The 20,541-nt window shown below is 43.8% G+C and overlaps 1 protein-coding gene across 3 annotated transcripts in view; it reads right to left on the bottom strand.

The window, feature by feature from the left end:
- arhgef49 (Rho guanine nucleotide exchange factor 49) overlaps positions 1-20,541 on the bottom strand; it is a 57,733-nt gene that overhangs the window by 16,511 nt on the left and 20,681 nt on the right. For all 3 annotated transcript variants that reach the window (XM_070975900.1, XM_070975902.1, XM_070975901.1), the window contains exons 2-3: positions 5,763-5,917; positions 2-1,752 (exon numbers count right to left, since the gene is read on the bottom strand). In XM_070975900.1, coding sequence (XP_070832001.1) covers positions 2-1,692 — 1,691 coding nt within the window. In that variant the 5' untranslated portion in view covers positions 1,693-1,752; positions 5,763-5,917. The remainder of the gene's footprint in view (position 1; positions 1,753-5,762; positions 5,918-20,541) is intronic.

Raw genomic sequence — 20,541 nt, 5'->3', positions numbered from 1 at the left:
CCTCTTCTTGATGAGGTCCAGTGCGGAGCCGATGAGGCCATCCTTCATCTTATAGATCTTGGCTCCGTAGCTGGACAGGTCCGTGCCCTCCAGAAGGAGTGCTGGGCAGCAGCTGGAGGGCCGTTCCCAGTTCTCCCTGTTGGGTGGGAAGGGAACTGACCCAGCAGGTTCCAGACTGCTCCTCCTTCGCCTATTACTCCCATCATCTCCACATGCAGCAGAGGCCTTTCCCTGGGTGCAGCTGGCCAGGGGCTGCAAGGGTGAACGTGGAGACGGGCCTGTCCGGATGGGAGAGAATGTGCCGGTAATGCAGGTGGTGGATGAGGTGGGAGCTGCAGTGCTGTTAGTGCTCACAGTGTAACACGGAGGTCTCTCTGAGGAAGTGACACTCTCCATGGCCTCACCGCTTTTGCCTGTCCTCTCACCTTTGCTCATTTCTCCCTCCACCTCCTCCGAGTTCTCATGCTGCTCTCTGTTTCCTCCACTACAGTTTGACTGAGGGACAGTCTGATCAGAAGGAAGTTTATTACTGTCTGCTGTTCCTGCTTCCTGGGGCAAGTCGGCCTCAGGTTTTCCAGATACCACAGAACCAGCTGTGGACTCTTTGCTCTGTTCTCCCTCCTTCTGTCTCATCCTCTTAAACTCCTCAAACGTAGGGATGTGGAGGCGTCCCACAGGAGGTCTGCAGCGCTCGAATACAGAATCCGATCCACCCCTGTTACCTGCAATGTTGTCTGTTGTGTAGGATGTCTTCACCACTCTTGGGCTGGATGGGGAGCTGTGGAGAACCAGGTTGGGACTGCTGTTCTGGCGCCGAAGCTGTAAGCGCCTCAGGACCTCCTGCTTAATCTCCTCTGGGCTGGTAATGCGCATTGTGCATATCGGCCTGGACCCAGCACCTGTTGAAGTAAGGTGATGGGCACCCTCCTGTTCAAAGGGGGCAGCACTTGGGGTAACCTGAGGCCGCAATGGGAGGGGCTTCAGAGGCTCAACTGATGACCTTGCACTCTGGAGGCGGAGTTTCTCCCTCAGGCCCTTTCTTGCGTCCCATTCATCAACGCCACCTGGAAACAACAACTGAGGGAAGAGTGGTAGGTCTTTTCTGGGCAGGCCATGTCGAGGATAAAATGCCAGGCTCTCTGGATTGGATACCAATCCATGGGCCCCCATCACAGATCCATCTGGAGACCCGCCACACCAGTGGCTAGTTGAGGTGTAGCGTAAAATAAACTCACTGTCCACACTCCTGTAGGGGGCAGCACTGAATGTACAGAGGCCAGAATCTGCCACAGTGTTCCAGTTGAGGTTCTCCATACTCCTGTAAGGCCTGCTGCTGTTGCTCCCTGTGTGGATGCAGGAGCCTGGAGCCAGGCCCTCACCTGGCCCCACCCCCAGAGGGCCCTGCCTGCTGGAGCAGTACCTCAGCCCCAGATTAGTGAGCAGGGTGCTGCTGTTACACCTGGCCATGAGTGGGAAGGGAGGCCCATGGAGGCCCGGGTAGTGAGGAACACTGGGTCTGTGTCGGGGAAAGGAGGACAAGGGATCGGGGGACAGGGGGAGGTTGGCAATGCAGGGCTCCATGTCTATGACGAGGTCAAGGTGAGAGGCACAGCCAGCGGGAGAGCCAACAGAGGCTGCGACGGAGGAGGTGGAAGGGTAGTCACATGGTGGTGGAGGCTTTAAGTCTGGCATGGCTGTGGGCTGAGTGAGCGGACCCCAGACACACAGTCAGCAGGTGCGACGATCTGCAGCCTGTAGAGACGAAGACAGAACGTATGTTGTCACTGTGTCTGCACCAATATCACTAATAAAATAACAGCTTTCTAATTTTGGAAGTTTCATCCAGTTAACAACAAACCATTTTACAGCACATCTCAGCATTTTGTAGTCTTTTTCAAACTGTACAGGCAGCCATTGTTTTACATTATTTTCTGTATAATAAGCAAATAAAGTAGTGTGAAAATTATTGATGACTTGATGTCCATCCTGATGGATTACACAAGGCCAAAAGCCTCCATAACTCTTCATTTAAGATCCCAAGATGCCATGTTGTAATGGCTGCGTCATTAGATCAAATAAACTCTCACTTTCTTGATTTATTATTGCATTAATTAATGCACAACATTCATTTTACTACATGTACAAAATACAGTTTGCTCGGTAACTTTGGAAACTTTCTATCAGAACTGAATTTGGAACCTCTGAACACAGTTTGGCTGCTACTTAACTTACTTAAGTGATCTTCAATCTGAAAGTCAGAGATAAAGCTGATCGAAAGCCTAAAATGAATGAATGAATGAATGAATGAATAAATAAATAAATAAATAAATCTAAATTCTGCTATCGAAAGCTGGGAAATTGTTCAAAATGACTTTCACTGGAATCATATTGTGATGATATGATATTATGTTGCTGTTTTGTCCAGTTGTCAGGTAGCACAGGCTTTGGCCATGAGACAGATTTGTTAGGGGTCTTCAGTCATGGGGACAGCAGCACAGTCCACCCACATGTTGGATAAGCACAACTCTGGACACAGAGACACTGTCTCTGAAGCGTGGTTCCTTCACCAGAATAATCACATTCATTTGATATAAATGGCTCCCTGTCTACCCCCTCCGGCTTTTTCTTTTTTCTTTCTCTGCAGCAAGAATAATAATGGAGGGATTATTGCCCTGCTTGTCAGGCTATTAAAACATGAGATTGAGAGACAGATATAGAGAGAAAGACAGCGCAGGAGGACGAAAGAAGAGACAGAGAGAGGTGGAAAATGAGACAAAGATGGGACAGAGACAGAGGAAATGAGTGTGACGCTAAGAGAAAGCTGTAAGCCGAGGCGACAGTAATGAAGATAACTGCTCGGCTGTCCACTGGCGGCCAGCTCTGCTCTTTCCTTCTGACTTATCAGACAGCTGTTGTAGATTAGCCAGAAGCTGAGAAAGCAGGCGAGACAGTGCTGGGTGCACTGCATCTCTCTCTCTCTGTAATGAGAAGAAATAGCATGTCGACCGCCCAGCCCAAACGGCCATCATCCGTATCTCATATTCTGTCTACATCACAGTCAGGGTTAGGCCTGTGATTATGACTGTGATTATGAAACAGGGACTCAGAGGGCTCATCCCCGATGCATTAGGTGAATAATAAAACCCAAATCATCTTTAGACTCAAACGCTCCCTAATGCCAGAGCACGAACAGGCCGCCGTACTTTTCCACAGCTTTGCAGTAATAGATAAATCTCCATTCCTCACTTGCCTGGAGGTAAGCAACGCTCCAATCAGAGTTAATCAGTAACCTCGGACATAACAAGCACAGACATCTTATTTGTTGGCTGCTTATTAAATGATGCTCTAAACCAAAACCAAGGACATGACTGTTGATCTAAAATGAATCCTTTCATGTGGCGGACATTTAGTTGTGTGATGGAATCATTTTTACTCCTGCTATACTGTCTTATCATAGATTGGCAATGTGGATAAAGAATATCTTTTGAGAAACTGTGCATGGATACAAAAACCAAACATCAAGGTCAGTTTTTTGGTTAATCTAGTGTGTTAAATACCTGACAAATCAGTATACATCATCACATTTATGCACAAATCATATACCAGACTACAAGTCTTCCACGCGATGCTACAGTGGCAGCTCTGTGTGGCTCCACTTTGACACACCAGTGCTTTGAGGTAAATGCTCGCATGAGCGTAATAATATGCTCACAGTGACAATGTTAACATGCTACTGCTAATCAGCCATATTTACCATCTTAATTTAGCATGCTAGCATTTGCTAATTAGCACTAAACACAAGGTACAGCTGAGGCTGACAGGAATGTCAATAGTTTAGCATGTATTTGGTCATAAATCAAAGCATTGTAAAAATAAAAAAAATGACCTGATGATGGCGCTATATTAAAATCAGTCATTGTAATTCATCCTGAGGGGAACGTGAGTGTGTGATCCAACTTTCATGGCAGTCCAGCAAAAAACAGGCTATCACTGAAGTCAGAGTGATTCCTCCTCTGGTGACCATTTCCTATTCCTATTTTCCTTTCCTATTTCCTAAATTACCAAACCAATGATGAACCAATCATCGCCCATAATGAGCTCATACAACCAGGGACACTGAAGGAATGACTACCACGGCATGAACAGGGAGAAAAAACACCTGACGTGACAAATTTACACTGCCTCATGGAATCGCCTCGCCGCCCTTCCCTTCTTGTCCATTATTATCTCTGTGCTGTTACAGACCCTGTGAGGTCAAAACTGATCGGTGCATAATGATTATTATGCCTGGTTAAATAATGGCTTTTAATAAGCTTTTCCTCCTTTGCTCTGCCTCAGAGTGTCTGACAAATGCTCATCATTTCTAGGATCTTTTTTTCATCTTGAAGAATCTTAAGTTCCTTAAGGCACGTGAAACTGAAGGAGTACTTCAGCCTCTGTGTGTGTGTGTGTGTGTGTGTGTGTGTGTGTGTGTGTGTGTGTGTGTGTGTGTTTGTGCGCACAGTTTTGATTGGAGAAAAAAGGCTGATATGTGGAATTTGGGTTTAATTAGCATGAGCGTGTGTCTGAATAGCAGGCAGCGTGCAGCTCAGCATGCCTGTGCCTCTCTCTCTCTCTCTCTCTCTCTGTCTCTCTCTCTGTGTCTCCCTCCCTCTCCCTCTCTCTGGTTGAATTACTGCCAGTATAAAGGCTCTCTGGAGGTCCGTACTCTCGCTGCTCCCTCTGCCACCAGAGCTAACTGAGGAATAACTCATCCTACGAGCAGGACAGTAAATCAGCCACCGCGTCCCAGCATGCACAGGAACTGGCTTCTCTTGATATGATGGCAGAGTGCGTGAAGACGACAGCATCAAAATGGGGAAATAAATCATTTATGTGATCAGTTTCACTGTCAGGGTTTCTGCATTATTGAATACACTTACAAACCTCCACCTTAAGTCAGTTTGTGTATTACTGAGTCCTTAAATCTTAAACAAGTGTGAAAAGGAACGGTTTTCTCCACTTGGTGTGGAAAAACTTGACTGGCCTGCACAGAGCTGCCCTCAACCACATCCAGCATCTTTGGGATGAGCGGGAACACAAACTGTGAACCAGACATCATCCCACATCAGCACTGGACCTCACTAATGCTCTTGAATCTGAATTGGAGTCTAGTACTCCAATTACAAACAAATGTAAAGACAATCCTTGAATCAAGTGTAATTTTGCTTGATACCAGTGCAGCGGTTTACCTCATATATGAAGATAATGACGCTCATTTTTAAAACAGATCATGCACTTGGAACAACTGGAAATTTGGCAGAACAAAAATAGTTGAAGGCTCTGAGATTAAATGACTTGTAAATATGCTATTTTTGTATTTTACAGGATCTATTAATGCAATTGACAAACATGCTGAAATACACCTGACTGGCTGGTTTCCAGAGGAAGCCTCACAGGCTTACTAAAAACAGTAAAGCCTCTCCCTATAGCAAGAAACCTTTTTCATGTTTCTGGTAGAACTTCTATAGATTGTGGCAGAGCTTTGTGCCTTAAGGCTCTACTGTCACTGTGTAATTCTGTCTGTGCATGTGTACATCACTGTGTTATATGTGAGTCAGTGTCTGTTTTGCTATCGGCACATCTCCCCTCCTCTGACTGGGCAGAGGTTACCTAACAGCGAGCATCATGTTGCAGAGATCAGGTTTGGAAACAAATCTTTCTGTAGCAGCCAGAAGTTGCTGCAGCTGCTGGCAGCGCACTGTCTGATCTTCTAAACTTACCCCATTTTAATCAAGCTTCTTCTCTGCTGCCTCTCTCCGCACACAGGTCATTGGCTTAGATCCCAAAGTGCCCGGCTTCCTCTTCCAGTCTCCTCTCAGCACAGCACAGCAATCTGTCTCGAGTTTCCACCGAGTCAGTCAGACGAGGCCCTGAGCTAGAAGTTAAGAGAGAAAAAAAGAAAAAAGCTTATCAATCAATGAGCAGCTTTTTCTTAACATAACAACAAACCACCGCTGCAGAGATGCTCTCTCTGCCAAGTGCTGCTGCTTTTCACTCTGCTGGACAGGAGACGCACGGAGCAACAGAGACTTGAGGCTTGAATGGCAGATGTATCCTGATACTGTAAAACAAACCGTGTCCTCCTTTCGCAGATTGAATTAGATGCTGAATCAATTACATAATTACTGTTTCTCTGTCAGGAGAGAGTAGCAGATTACGAGCCTCGCGCCAAGACCATGAATACAGCATGTGTGTGTGAGTGCTGAATCGGTCAGAGGTTAGACAGCCTGTGGATAATTATTCAGCATCGTATTTCCAAGCAACAACACAGATTTCCTTTATATTAAATACGATCATTTTGTTTCACAGTTATAGATAAGAAAGACAACAACAGCACTGGTGGTGCCTGCCAGGGTCCATAAAGAAAAATGAGTTTTCAGCTATATCTTGACAAACAAAAAGATAAATATTAATGAAAAATGAAAACATAACTAACATCAAACAAATACATTCATGCATTCCGTTCTCTGCCAACAAATTATTAAATGTGATGTGCGTTGTGATTTGTCTCTGTCAAATAAGGAATAAATGAAATCCAATAAATAGCAGCAGCAGTGAAACACCTCAAACGTGCAGTTTAAGAAATAAACAGCTGTTTGCATAAATAACTGTAAATAAGGAAATACTACAGCTTAACTGACATCGTCACATTGAAGTTCAAGTTTTGTTTAAAAATGTAGATCAAAAATATCATTTTACAAACCAAAGAAAAGAATGACAGCAGCGAGACAAACGACACAAATTCCAAACATAACTGCACAGCAGACTTGAATGTAATGTGGGCCAGCACGTCTAAAATAAAACAAAAGAGTCTGAACTGTGCATGACAGAAACAGCTCAGATCAAAGACACAGCTCAGACTGGGAAACTCCGCTCTGCAGGAATGATGAATAATCAGAAAAAAGATCCCCACCTCGTCTTTAAACACAGCTGCTCCACTAAACCCTGCATCCACCACTTCAGCATCTTCAGCCACACGATGAGAAACCAAGTGTTGCCACTCAAAGCTCAGTCACATGGTCTCTGACGTGAACACCCCCCTCTCCCCTCCCTTCCCCTCCCCCCGCGGGATGCTGGGATGGAGAGTGCTGTGGCTGCATCATCCGAGCTTTGACAAGTGGCTGTCACTTAGAAATGAGTCCCCCTCTATCCCAGGAGTGTTGGATGATTGACAGGTCTTCCAGTGGACCCTCCCTTTTTTCCCATGCAGCCTTCTGCTCCTGCACTGCAAAAACAATGCAGCTTACTTCATTCACATTTTGCTTGTCACCAGATCTGCTGATTTCAAACAGATTTCAAGACTCTGTGTTTTTATTCTGCCTCTTCAGCTGCACTTTGCACACAGGGAGACTTCTCTGTCAGCTGTCTTGCTCACAGAATAACCCCGCTCTGACAATCCCACTGAAACTGATAGGCTTTTCTGAGAGGGAATAAGAAATTGGCTATCGGCACTGACTGAAGTGACCCATTTATTTATTTTATTTTCTCTCTTTTCATCCGGCAAGCGTTTAAATCACTGAGCCAATTCCCTGCCGTTCCAGCCTGTTTCATTCATCCTCTCCTGATGGGCGCTTCAGAAGCTCCTAAACTATGCAGAAGTGTTTCTTAGCAGACTGTGCAGGCTGTCTTATTACTGATGTGTGCGTGTGTTTGTGTGTGTGTGTGTGTGTGTGTGTGTGTGTGTGTGTGTGTGTGTGTGTGTGTGTGTGTGCGCACGCACGCACAGACTGAATGCCTTTCGAATCCTGTGTAGTAGTAGCAGAGGTGATAATAATGTGCTCCACGGTTTTTGACACCTTCAGTGTTCCCTTTAGACATGCAGGCTCACGCCTCCATCTGTCTGGTCCAGCTGTGGAGTGTGTGTGTGTGTGTGTGTGTGTGTGTGTGTGTGTGTGTGTGTGTGTGTGCGCGAGAGAGAAAGACTGTCTGGCAATCTCTCAGCCACACACACCTTAATACTTGAACTGCCTGAAAGTGTCACCATTTCATCATCATAAATTTAGATTACTGCATATTGTGATTCCATAAAAAACAGATATATTTTAAAAAGTAAATATATTCAGCTCTCTGTCACCTGAATCATTCCTGCACCCACAAATATCCTGATCCATAATATAAAACAGAGATTAAAAGCGGAAGAATCCAGTGGTGAAAAAACATAACACAATAGGAGGGATGTAGGTGTCACGTTAACGTTATATTCTCAATATATTGCCCAAATATACAACTTGCCTCTTCCTAAAAAGAAGCATATTCTGTATTTTTTAACAGTAAACGCAGTTGAAAGTGCAGATCTATTTCAATTCTGTTGAAATGAGGCATTCATGTGCAGTCATGCAAAGTGTAAAACTGACTTCTCTGTGATTCCATTGCTGTTTTGTGGCAACTCATAAAGTATCAGATTTCAGAGCTTAGACCTCCACAATAAACAACAACATGCACAGCAAACATGGGTTGAATGAGTAAAATATAAAGGTTTTACTGAGACACTGAAGGAATCAACGCAGAATATTAACAACATGAAAATAAGCCACAGATATTTAAAACTAGACACTCTAAACTACACAGTGTCCAGTTTTATTAGTACTAAAACAATCCAATACAACAGCATAGCAATAAACCTGACCGCTCTGAAGCAGTTTATTTTTTTGTGGACTCTGTGTCTGAGACGTAGTGGTTCTTCTCTTCTTATTCAGGTTTAAGGTGCTTTCAAACAACGAGCTGTCACAAAGGTTGCACCATTTTCTAATCCAACCCATCTTCAAAATTTGAGGATAGAATCAAACCTCTCTGACGCAGCACTTGCACACCTATGGCCGTTGTAGCGCATTACCTAACCTCGTAACTGAGTATATACAAATTGAGAGAAACAAATGTTTGAATTTACACCAACAAGTTGGAGTTTACAGTCCGTAATAGGACTCAGCTTTAGCAGAAGTCTGTCAGGTAGGCCAGCGGTTTGGATATTTAACACCCTTTAAACCAACATGACATGAAGTTCACCTCCCAGCGATGTGTGCTGGGACTCAGCAGGTGTCTGAACGTGAAGCTCTGTGCTGTGTGCGACTAAAAGGCAGGCTAATGGTTGCACAGCTGGAAGACGCAGCAGGAGTGTGATAGAAAGCTCACTGTGAGGCCAAGACTGGAGAGGACACTGTCAGACAAACAGAGACTATGTCCGCACACTAACCCAAATACATTTATACTTGACTTTTGAATCTGTTTAGTCTATCCACTCTGAACAGAGGTTTTCAAACTCAAAAATAGAGCTTTAACAGCCTCCTGAGTGGCTGAATCTGAAAATGCCAGCCGTGGCAGCTTTGGGAAAACAATGACATAAGCGTGTCCAGTCATGGCTGGGCGCTGAGCGGCAGTAGAGTTAAGAGGACAACTTCCATAGGCGATTTGATCATGTATCTGTTCCTGCTGTCCTCTTTTTCTACACTGCATTTACAGCAGGTGTGCCACTGAGTCGGATAGATGCGAAAGCAAGATAGAAATGTGAATTCTTACAATCTTAGAATTTGACCAAAAAGCAATATAAAGAATATTAATTAGTGCAGCTTTAAGTTTACCTCTTGGTAGCACTACAAACGTGTGGGTGTGCACATGCTTGAATGCACAGTCACACTGTGCCTACCACGCAGCATGTGGCAGAAGATGGCAGACTGCTGTCCACATACTGCGCTGGCATGCAGTCTGGACTCAAACATGGCTCGAACACCGACGGCCGCTGTGATATTTCACTTTGCGCAAAAGCCAACAGCGAAATACAGCCGACCAAATTCTCTTTTCTGAGCCCCTGTAGCCACAACAGCACAGCCTGCAGCAACAGTGACGTACCCTGTGACAGAGGGAGCAGGCAGTGTACATGTAAGGTCAGGCGAGGTGAGGAGGCATGGCAAGATGGCGCAGAAGTCATAAAGTCATAGTCATCATCAAATGCAAAATGTGCACTATTGCTGCCTGTATTAAAATCTCACTCCCTTCTATTTGCATGACATTTAGAGAGTACTGTGAGATGTTCAAGTTCATCAAAGGACTCATCAGTTCACTCCTGGTTTCAGGCAAACTCCATCCAACCTCTCGTTTTGGCCATCAAACATTTATGGCCGCTTAACTGGAGAGATGTTTGTAAAAAATCTGTTTGCTCCTTCAGAGGCTGTCGGCTTGAATTCAGCTGGCAAAAATGCTCCAGAGAAGCTCTGCCAACCACTTCTGCAGCATAATCCTCTCTTTCGCTGTCTGTCTGTATGTTCTGTATTTTGCAACTAAGAGGAGTTTTGCCAAAATATGACTAAACACACCAGCTTGCAGACAGCAGCAGCATGATAAAGAAGCAGTGTATGTAGACATATTTTGGCAAATCAATGACTGGAACATCCTGAGCCAGCTTATGGACAGTGAAGAAGTGGATCATGTTGCAGGAACAGCTGACTAAGTGAGTGTGTAAACTACATCTCTAAAGCACCTTTCACAACTGTAGTTACACAGTGGAGGAAAGACAGAAGACGTATAACAAAAGGACATGAAGCGCACAAACCACATAATATATATGAGATCAACACATAACCAAAGATGAGAGTTTTAGCCACCAATGCCATGAATTCAAGCTGACCACAGTGATCATGCTTCAAAAAGACAGAAATTTTATACTTTCAAGCTCTTTAAAGGTGAGCATTCCTATGAATTTACTTTCTATGTCTGATTTGTGATTCACATCTCAAATAGTTGTCACTGGCATCCTGCCGTTTTGTAAATAATGTGCCTGTCTGATGGCTTACCTGCCCGCCTGCCTCTCAGCGTGTAAATCATCTGTTAATCCAGCAGTTTGAGTCTTTATCCCTGTGAAAGTCTATCCACATAAAGCTCCAATCCCCCCAGCTCGATCTGGGCTCAGCGTTGGTCTATTGATTTAGATGTTTATCTGCAGTGTCTTACATAAGAAAACTGACCGGCATTATCACTATAGATTTGTGATGGGGTGGGTTTCTCCTTTGCAACTGATATTTCCAGCTCAGATACTGTGTTGTAGGGCTAAAGTTGCAGACAAGCACTTATAAGTGGCATAAACATAAATAATTGTTTTCAGTTAAAAATTGCTGTAATTACAGTTAATTAATAACAGTTAACCAATTACAGTATTTGGTCAAATGAAACTTGAGGCAGCATCAGGCAAAAATAGTAAGAGTATTTGCTTGGCTTTCTTAATTTTAGTTGTAAATCAAATATTGTTGGTTTGTTTCTTTATTATCCTGCTGACCTGCCCTTTAAGATATAACTTTAAGCTGTGGAAACCACGATAACTTTGCCTTATTTGTAATGTTGCTCTACATCTGACTCTTGTGGACTCCATTGCTGTGACTGACAGACAGACAGACAGACAGACAGACAGACAGACAGACAGACACACACACACACACACACACACACACACACACACACACACACACACACACACACACACACACACACACACACACACACAGGAGATGCTTGAACAGAGGCAAGCAGGTAATAAGAAACTAGTGTCCTAATGAAGTGAAGTGGCTCTCCATCCAGGAAGAGGATGGACTCAGGAGAGGAGGAGAGGTTACAGCTCTGGAGGATCACTGCAGGCTGTACATTAACTGCTACTGGAAGGATTAGTTTACTAAATGGCTGCAATAGGATGCAAATTAAGGAGGTGAGGAGGGATAAGGAAGAAATCAGAGAAGCAGGCAAAGAGGGATGAGAAAACAGATGTAGGGGAGTGGTAGAGCACCTGGTTATAACAGCTGCATGATCTGCACATGCACTTTTGCACATAATGTAGCCAACATGTGTACTGGAGACCGAGTTCAGCAGCATCTTGAGTAGCATATCAGGAGTTTCTACATCAAGGGAAACCGATGGTTTCAATGGAAAAGGGTTCAGTGGGGGTGTAGCATCTGTAGCATCCCTGCTTGAGGGCAGCAGCTTGAAGCCACATTAGCCGCTACTAGCATAGCACACACAAACTCCGAAGTGCTGGTGGCCGAGTTGTATTGTAGGTAATGTAGAAGCCGGGTTTAGACCAAGAAGGGGAAAGCATACATAAGAAGACAATATCTCTGATTCAGAACTGCCCTCAGATAATGTTATAGGAATGTAATGTTAAATCTCTTTTAATGCAGCATCACCATATGGACTGTGATACTTGGGGAAACTGGCCAAATTAAACAAGGAGAAATAGGTTTTAAACCCAAAACAGAGGGAGAAGGAGAGGTTCTGAGATACCTATTGGGTCAGGGCAAAAAAGACATCCATACACACTTTAAAGTGTTGGAGGACTTTAAACTGTTCATCGAGGGGTATGTGTGTCCTCAGTATGTCGATGTACAATTATAAGTTGCTTACATCTGCATAATTAAATGTTTCATATGCTTGTGAGCAGCCCAACACATAGCTGCATCACACTTTTTCCTGACTTTGGGAGCTTGGAGGCATGAGGTTGGAAATGATGCCGTTCCCAATTCTAAGCTCCAACTTCCAACCGTAAAAGAATACAGCATTTGCAGCATCTGTAATACAGGAGGAACTGGGTGATCTAAACTGGGAGAAAAGGTTGTAAAATGAAAAAGAAAACAGCTTCCAGCTTCTGCCATTCTTGCATACAGATGCTGAAGAGTTTCTTCAAAGGCAACACTCAACATTACCATTTCTTCCCTCTCAGACACATTCCCACATGTACACACACAGAGACCGAACCCCCCTCACTGTTTCTCATCAGCCAGTGAAATGTGGGTTAATGAGGCACCACCCGGGGGCACTGTCAGCAACACCTACACTCAGAGGGAGGGGAGGCGTGACAGTGGGTGTGGGTCTGCGAGACGCTGAGCGCGGGTAACATCAAAGGTGGAAGTGTGGAGGAGTACAGTTAATTAGTCCGAATGACTGTGGTATGTGTAGAACTACAAGTCTCTGTGGAGATGAACAGAGTTGTACAGGAGAGACGATTTACTACAGCAGCTGAGAGCTCAACTGTGCAGGAATCTGAAACTGGTTATTTTGACCTGCAGAGTTTAAGTAAAAGAAGTCACAGATACTACAGATAAAGGCTGGCTATGTGTTGAAAAGTAGCAGGAAGCAGTATTAAAAAAACAAAACAGCAGAAGGTTTGCAGCCGGGTCAGCTTTGCTAGATGTGTGTTTATATCTGAGGCCTTCTTCAGCTTGCTCAAAGGTCACCCTGTGTCTCAGCTTTTGTGTATGAGGATGCACATGCACAAGCATGCAATTCACACCCTGCCATCAGCTTCACAGTATTCTGCCGACTGACAGTTAGTGGCAGTAACGCACCAACAACCGTAGCAATGCATCAACAAAGACAGTGAAGAAGTCTGCAAGCATGTAAACATGAATGTGAAAAATGATGATAAAAATGATTCAAAACAATAAAAAAACTGTCTTGACAAACGTTCTTTGAGGAAGGAAATGTATTCAACACCTCAAGGATAAACATTTTGGTGCTGAATACAGAATGTAAACAGAAAAACTGTTTACAGGAGAACTCCTCAGGACACTTTAAACTTGACTATCGTCTCCACAGGCATCAGAAATGAAAGACGCCCAGGCTGGCAGCTCTTCTGGTGCTCGTGTGGGGTCTCCATAGCCACTCCAATCCTGATGCGTGGTTGCATTTTTCAGCAGGCACATGTCAGTTTCAAAACAGCTACAGCAGCTACGTGCATGCTCAGAAGCTACATTTCTTCTAAAATACTGGCAAGACTGTAGAATAGTAACCATGTCAAGTCTTGCTGCACTCCATTGTGAAGTTAAATGCACTACGTAAGGTAAAAAAAAAAGACAAAATTACTTCCTAGTGCGGCGGTGAAGAGCACCTACAAAACAGCCTGTACTCTGTCCTTCTTCTTCTGTCCAGGTCATCTGGGTCTCATTCATATTTCATGTGTTGGGAGGTGGAAATATTGCAGATGAATTATACAGAGAGAGGATGACCGGGGAGTAAACACCTTGCTTCTTTTGCATGAGGTTTTTCATGAGCAGCCCAGCAGATCAGCACATATTCAAAGAGGACAAAAGAGGGAGTCTTCTCCGCCGAGGAGAGACGGTTCAAAGGAGCCGATTCATGCAAATGAAGACCGGAGCTATCATGTGATATGAGACCTTGTAATAAAGATAAAGTGCTCTGGAAAGACTGGAGCTTTGAAGTGATCCATGGAGGGTCAGATATTACGCTTGATCTGGTTGTTACTTTAAATGGAGTGTTCTTCAGGTTTATAGTATTATTCATTTATCTTACTGCATTTCTTGGTTGTTTTTTTGATTCTCTTTCCTTCCAGAAAGTGTCAGGGTGCAACTGTAATTGGAAAAGCTCTTTTGTGCAAACGTGCCTTCCTGAAACACGCATTCATCCTCACATTGTTGTAATATTTTATTTAGAAAAATCACTGGCAGCTATTTTGATGATCAGTTAATTGTTTCTGGCATTTCTCAAGCAAAAATATCCAAATATGATCTTCTCAAGGTGAGATATGCTGCTTTTCTTCTTCAAAGGTAAACTGAACGTCTTTGTTTCTTGGACTATTGTTCAGATAAAACAGGCAAAGTGAAGATGTCAGCTTCACATGTCACATTTTTCGAACATTTACTGACACTTAAACATAAACCAAATGATAAATTAATCAATAACGAAATAATCAGCAAATTAATTGACAATGAAAAAAACCATGACACATATCCCTACTTTCAGAGTCACGCTAAGAGGAAGAAACAAAGACAGACACACACACACACACACACACACACAAGCTGTGTAATTACCCAGTGATCACAAAGGAAAACAAGCCTTGATAAAAAAAAAGGCATAATCTCAATAAGTGTGTGTGTGTGTGTGTGTGTGTGTGTGTGTGTGTGTGTGTGTGTGTGTGTGTGTGTGTGTGTGTGTGTGTGTGTGTTTATGTGTGAATGTCGGAGTATCTATATTTGTCACTCGTTTAGAAATGTGGTTTTCTGTCACAACACAGCCAGTCTCTGCTATCGACTGACGGAGGGTTACAGATCTCACTCAACTTGGCATCAGAGCAACAGGTAGATGCAGATACGGCTTTTAAGTGGTGGTTACAATGCCATGTGACAGTTAAAAGTTCTGATCAGGATGTCTGATGAACACGTGTATGACGCTCTAAGTGTCAGATGTATCTTTTCCTCTGAGGAGTGAAGCGCTCCCATCACCACTGCTCATCTGTGCTGCAAGAATTGAGCCTCATCTCAGAAGCGAGAGAGACAGACGGAGAGACATGGAGACAAACAGAAAGAGACAGAGTGTGTTGTAATGCGTAATCTCTACATGTAGCTTTGCGTAGCAGTGGCTGGAAAGCTGAAGCACAGGGCTGACATTTCAGTGACACAGAGAAATAATGAGTTCAGGATGAGGCCACTCGCCCAAGGCTGAGCGCTCAGATGCACCGTTTCAAAAACCAGAAGAACATCCTTGCTTCTCAAAGCTTTCATAATACTATCGGATCCTCAAACGACCATAAACAGCATCATTAAAACTGCAAACTGTCCTTCTATCAGTCTATCCTTCCACTTTTGACATCCATCATTCATCATCTTCTTTAGCCGCTACAGTTTTGTTCATGCAGTTTTTTGTGAAGTAAAGGGAGCCAGAAGGTGCAATAAAACATTCTTTTAAAGATATCTGTAATATTCCTCAACACAGAGATTCATTATATAATTACTGATATTAATTATTTCAGCTGTATTTCTGGGGCATCATGTTGTTTCTCTGTCTAGCGAAAGACTCAAAATACTACGACACCAATGAGCTTGATCCACCGCTGCTCTGGAGAAGAAGCCAGTCAGAAGCACAAATCAGAGCTGCAGCAAATTCCAAATGTGATGTCCTTCAAATTAAGGCAAAACATGGCATCCTAGTTCCCTAATTCATCCCAAAGTGACCCAGACTCTGAAAGCGAACTGATTTCAACTGCTGAATGTTTTATTAGGTTTCTACAAAGCGCTAAGCTTCAGCTTGTGTTAAACGCTCTCACAGGATATTACGCTCTGTGAGTGGATGTTTTTGAAGACATGCAGCTTAGGAGGCACGGTTGACTTATCTCCTTTGGCTATAATGTACACAGGCTCATGCAGCTGTCTGTTTTGTCCTCATAACTCAACCAGGAGAATTCCACCCCAGCCATAGAAGTGCTCCGACTGTCAGTCATCTGAAACTGTCTGCGCATAAAATAAACAAGACTTTGACTTCTGGAGCCCTGAATGTCTGAAAAAACTCCTCCTTTATCTCCACAGTGAAATTCCCAGTTGGTAGCTGGAATTTGTGGTCAGATTGGCTTTTTTACTCAAAGTAGAATAAAAACGACTCACGCTTATTTTTAATTATATAGGTGCATATATAATGTCACGACTGATCTGTCTGCCTTTTTGCTTTGTGTGCATGTTACTGGAAGATGGCTTGCTGTATCTTGGATGTTTACCAAGTGGTGTTTGTATGTGCAATGGACCAAATATTTGGCAAAAACTAAGAAGCTGATCAACTCATTAGATCATTAAAAATATCTAATATCTAAAGATGGTTTGTTAGCCTTGAAAGACACTTAAACGCCAGATGGGTCATCCTGTTGCCAAAAATTCAGGCCAGAATTGAATTTACTTCTCCTTACAAAACCAATGTGACGGTGGAGTGTGAAATATTTGAGCTCAAGGAAAACTCAGCAGCCACAGTAAGCCAAACAGCTGAAACTGTGGATGCTGTATCTGGCTCTAATTACCTCGCAAGGCCAATGTTTGTGCTCAGTCTATGTGTGACCTACACAGACGCACACACACACACCTCCCCCCAGGATGTTTTCTTGTGACTGTTGTCATTTCTGCGGGGGATCGTAATGACATCAGCAACAGTAACACCTACATCAACAAACAGCTCACATTCATATCCATATGCTCTCTCACTCTCTCTCTCACACACACACACACACGCGCGCGCACACACACACACGCACACACACACACACACACACACACACACACACACACACACACACACACACACACACACACACACACACACACACACACACACACACAGAGTGTCTGACCTCATTCCTGCAATCTGTCTCCTGGGAGAAAAAGCAAGAGGTAGATGAGGAAAGGAAAAAATGATATCAGGTGAAATGAAGGGAGCGTATCCAGCTGAGGAGGTGAAAGGGAGTGTAAGAGGAATACGTGATAAAAGCCTGACTGGACAGAAGAGGAGGACAGGCTTTGGTGATTAGACAGAGGGATAAGTAGAGAAAGACATAGATAGAGGTATCACTGCCGTCCCAGGAGTCGCGTTAATAAACAAAAGGAGGGTAATAAGGCAGGAGAGGATTTGCTAGGCAGCAGATGGCTCCGTGAGTCACTACCATCACCGGGAATGAGGGGAGACAGGGAGATAAGAGAGGGTGAGGGTGGACAGAGAAAAGAGAAGTAGAGACTGATGATGCAGGCAAAGAGAAAAATCAGTTATGTATACCATCAAAGCACATCTGCCTCTACTTAACCAGCCTGTCACTCAAGAAAAGAATAATCAGATTCAGCTGTGTTTTATTTACCCACTGGATCACAAGAAGCCGCCCCGGACGAGTGAATAAAAGAGGAAAATGTTTCATTGGTGCTTTGCTGTCAGCCTCTTTTCAAAATAAGTGACCCTAGTTGACTTTAAACTCGACTTGAAGTTGGCTTTTTGGGAAGTTTTCAAACGAGTCCTCACCAGAAAGACACCATTGGCTGTTCATTCAAATAGGCTAAAACACATGTGTGTACAAATTCTCAGTGAGATGGACTGGACAATAAAAATCTATGAATACAAAGAATAGTCCCCTTTTACATTATCAGAAATGACTTAAAGATGAACCCTGATTTTGTTCACACAATTAAAGAACACATTAAATATGTGGTCGTATTACTGTGAAAAGAATCTATGAACCTATAAAATAAAGATGCCAAGATACTAAATCAGTTGTTTTAAATTCGTGTTCTCGTAGTCACCTCCTTTTCTTTGGATCAATGCTGCCCCTTGACCTTGCTGTGGGGGTGTCAATGTTTTCAAAAAGCCTTTCTTGTCAGCTCATTGTCAGCTTTAACAAGGATCCATCAGAGATACATCATGGCCTGGATATCGACCGGCTGGCTCCTACAGACGCCTATAAGGATCTGTATGTGCTGAAGGCATTCTGGATATCATCGCATGACTCACACCTTCTTTGAAGAGAGGGAGAGAAAGAGGAGGAGGAGGGAGAGAAATAAAAGAGAGCAGAGGAAAGCAGGAAAAGCCCCTCTTCTTTCTCCTCCAGAAGCCAAGGACAGGCTTGTAATTGGCTTAAACCATATAGGGAGAGGAGAGGAGAGGAGAGGAGAGGAGAGGAGAGGAGAGGAGAAGAGAGGAGAGCTTTCAGATGAGGGCAGATACAGGAAAAGCATTGAGGGAAAGGGAGATGGGAAGAGCAGGGAGAAGGAGAGAGAGATGAAAGGGCAGAGATGTGTCGATTAGCAGCACGAAGATGAAGAGGATCGAAAGTGTGCAGGGGTTGTCTCTGCATTGGGATTGGGAATGAGGAAGGAGCGCCATTGATCAGATGTCACCATAGTTTATAGGGACCTGACTAACAAGCATCCGCACTTGAAGGCTGTACAGTATGAAGGCTCTAATGTAACCACTATAACTTCTTTGGCCTGCCTTTTTAAGCTATCCCATACCAACTACCCTGACCCTAACCACGCCCCTCCGCCTCCCTTAGGATGTAGCCCATCTCTCTTCCAAGCTACACCTACTGCATAGTTTGTCATAACCATGATCTTTACTTCAGTATTAACCATATTGTAGCTGCCATGTGCAGATTTTGTTAAAAAAAAATGCCAGCATTGGACACTAATATGGATGTTTATTATCTTTTTGAGCAGCGTTCATCCACAAGTTTAAACCTACAAGCAGAAACCAGTGTGACACTGTGACCGGTGGAAGGAGAAAATGTCAAAGAAAAGACAGACAGAGAGAAGATAAAGAAGAGATGCCTTCCCTCATATCAGTGAATCATCATATTACACCTCACACGCTGTCTGTCTGTCTGTCTGTCTGTCTGTCTGTCTGTCTGTCTGTCTGTCTGTCTGTCTGTCTGTCTGTTCCGAGCCATCAAAACCCTCTGAGCTCTGAAAATCAAACCTGACATCCCACACTGGGTGCCACTTTGTATTCTGACCAACACCATAAAGAAGATACTCCCACAAGATGCTCTAATAATAGCTGAAATATGTCTGCAGGCTGATTCAAAACAATTGTTGCTAGAAGAACTGGGTTTCCTGTTACTCATTCTCACTAATATATTCCAAAGGACAAACTCAAGTGCCATTTAATTAGACAAAGGCCTCTAGCAGCGGCCACTGAAGAGCAGCTCCTGTATCATTTTATCAATGGCAGATGGAAATTCCTAATTACTAACCCCAGGAAGCCTTTTGGTCATCCTAACCGGTGGGTACAGAGATGATTAGCCTCACGTGAACTTTCTAAGCACAGAGTCCAAACCTCTCTCCTCCCACTCCCCAGCATCAATATCACTATGCAAAACCTGCCTGTGTCAACTCAATTTATTTTCCAATTTCCCGCAGGGTGAAAGACTACCTCTCTCTCTGTCTCCCTGTCTGCCATCTATCACTCTACAGACCTCTATTCTCTGTTCCTCCTCTCTTTTCTCTCTATCTTTCCATGGGTGCACTCCTCTTGTCTCCTATTTGTCTGTGTCCCCCTCAGTTGAAATTACAGCTAGCGCGGTGTGTTGTCTTCCTCCTCCACATGCTAGACAGCTTATTCAGAAGGAGCAGACAGGAGCAAACTACTCATGGTTTATGTAAGAGCTGAAACAATCAGTATCAATTACGTGAGCAGTGGACTGATTGAAAATTAAACCAAAACAATTAAGTGTTAATCAATATTTTTATATTGGCAATGAATCGAATGACTAATGTGAAAGGGGTCGCTCTTAGTGATGAACCCACAGAGATATACAGTACAGAGATTTTGGTCTCTTTTAGCTCATAGTTTTGGTTTCACAGCACATTTTCTGCACGGTTCAGTCTCAGCTCTCAATAACCTCATCTTCAGCAGCAGCAGACAGCGGACAAAACCCACTGTACACTACCTGCCCAGCAGCAGACAGCAGGCAGACACAGTAAGAGACGAGCTGGTGGACACAGACACTGGACTTACATTCAGCAGGTGGAAACGTGATTCCAAATTTCTGATGACTCCAAATAAATGATAACGCAGCTTCAGGTCATACATGTGCAAACAGACAACTGTTGCTGACGTGTTGGTCAAACCTCATGGGGACATGTCAGAGGTGTGTTTTTCAGGTTGTTGTGGAGCTCCCTTACACACAGTGGCCAAAAAAGAGGATTTGCCACTTTCCTGGCATTCTAACATCCATCCATCCATTTTCTATGCCGCTTATCCCTTTCG

This window comes from Chaetodon trifascialis, chromosome 12 (genome assembly GCF_039877785.1).
Source record: "Chaetodon trifascialis isolate fChaTrf1 chromosome 12, fChaTrf1.hap1, whole genome shotgun sequence".
NCBI lineage: Eukaryota > Metazoa > Chordata > Actinopteri > Chaetodontiformes > Chaetodontidae > Chaetodon > Chaetodon trifascialis.
This window is presented reverse-complemented; position numbering and strand designations above follow the sequence as displayed.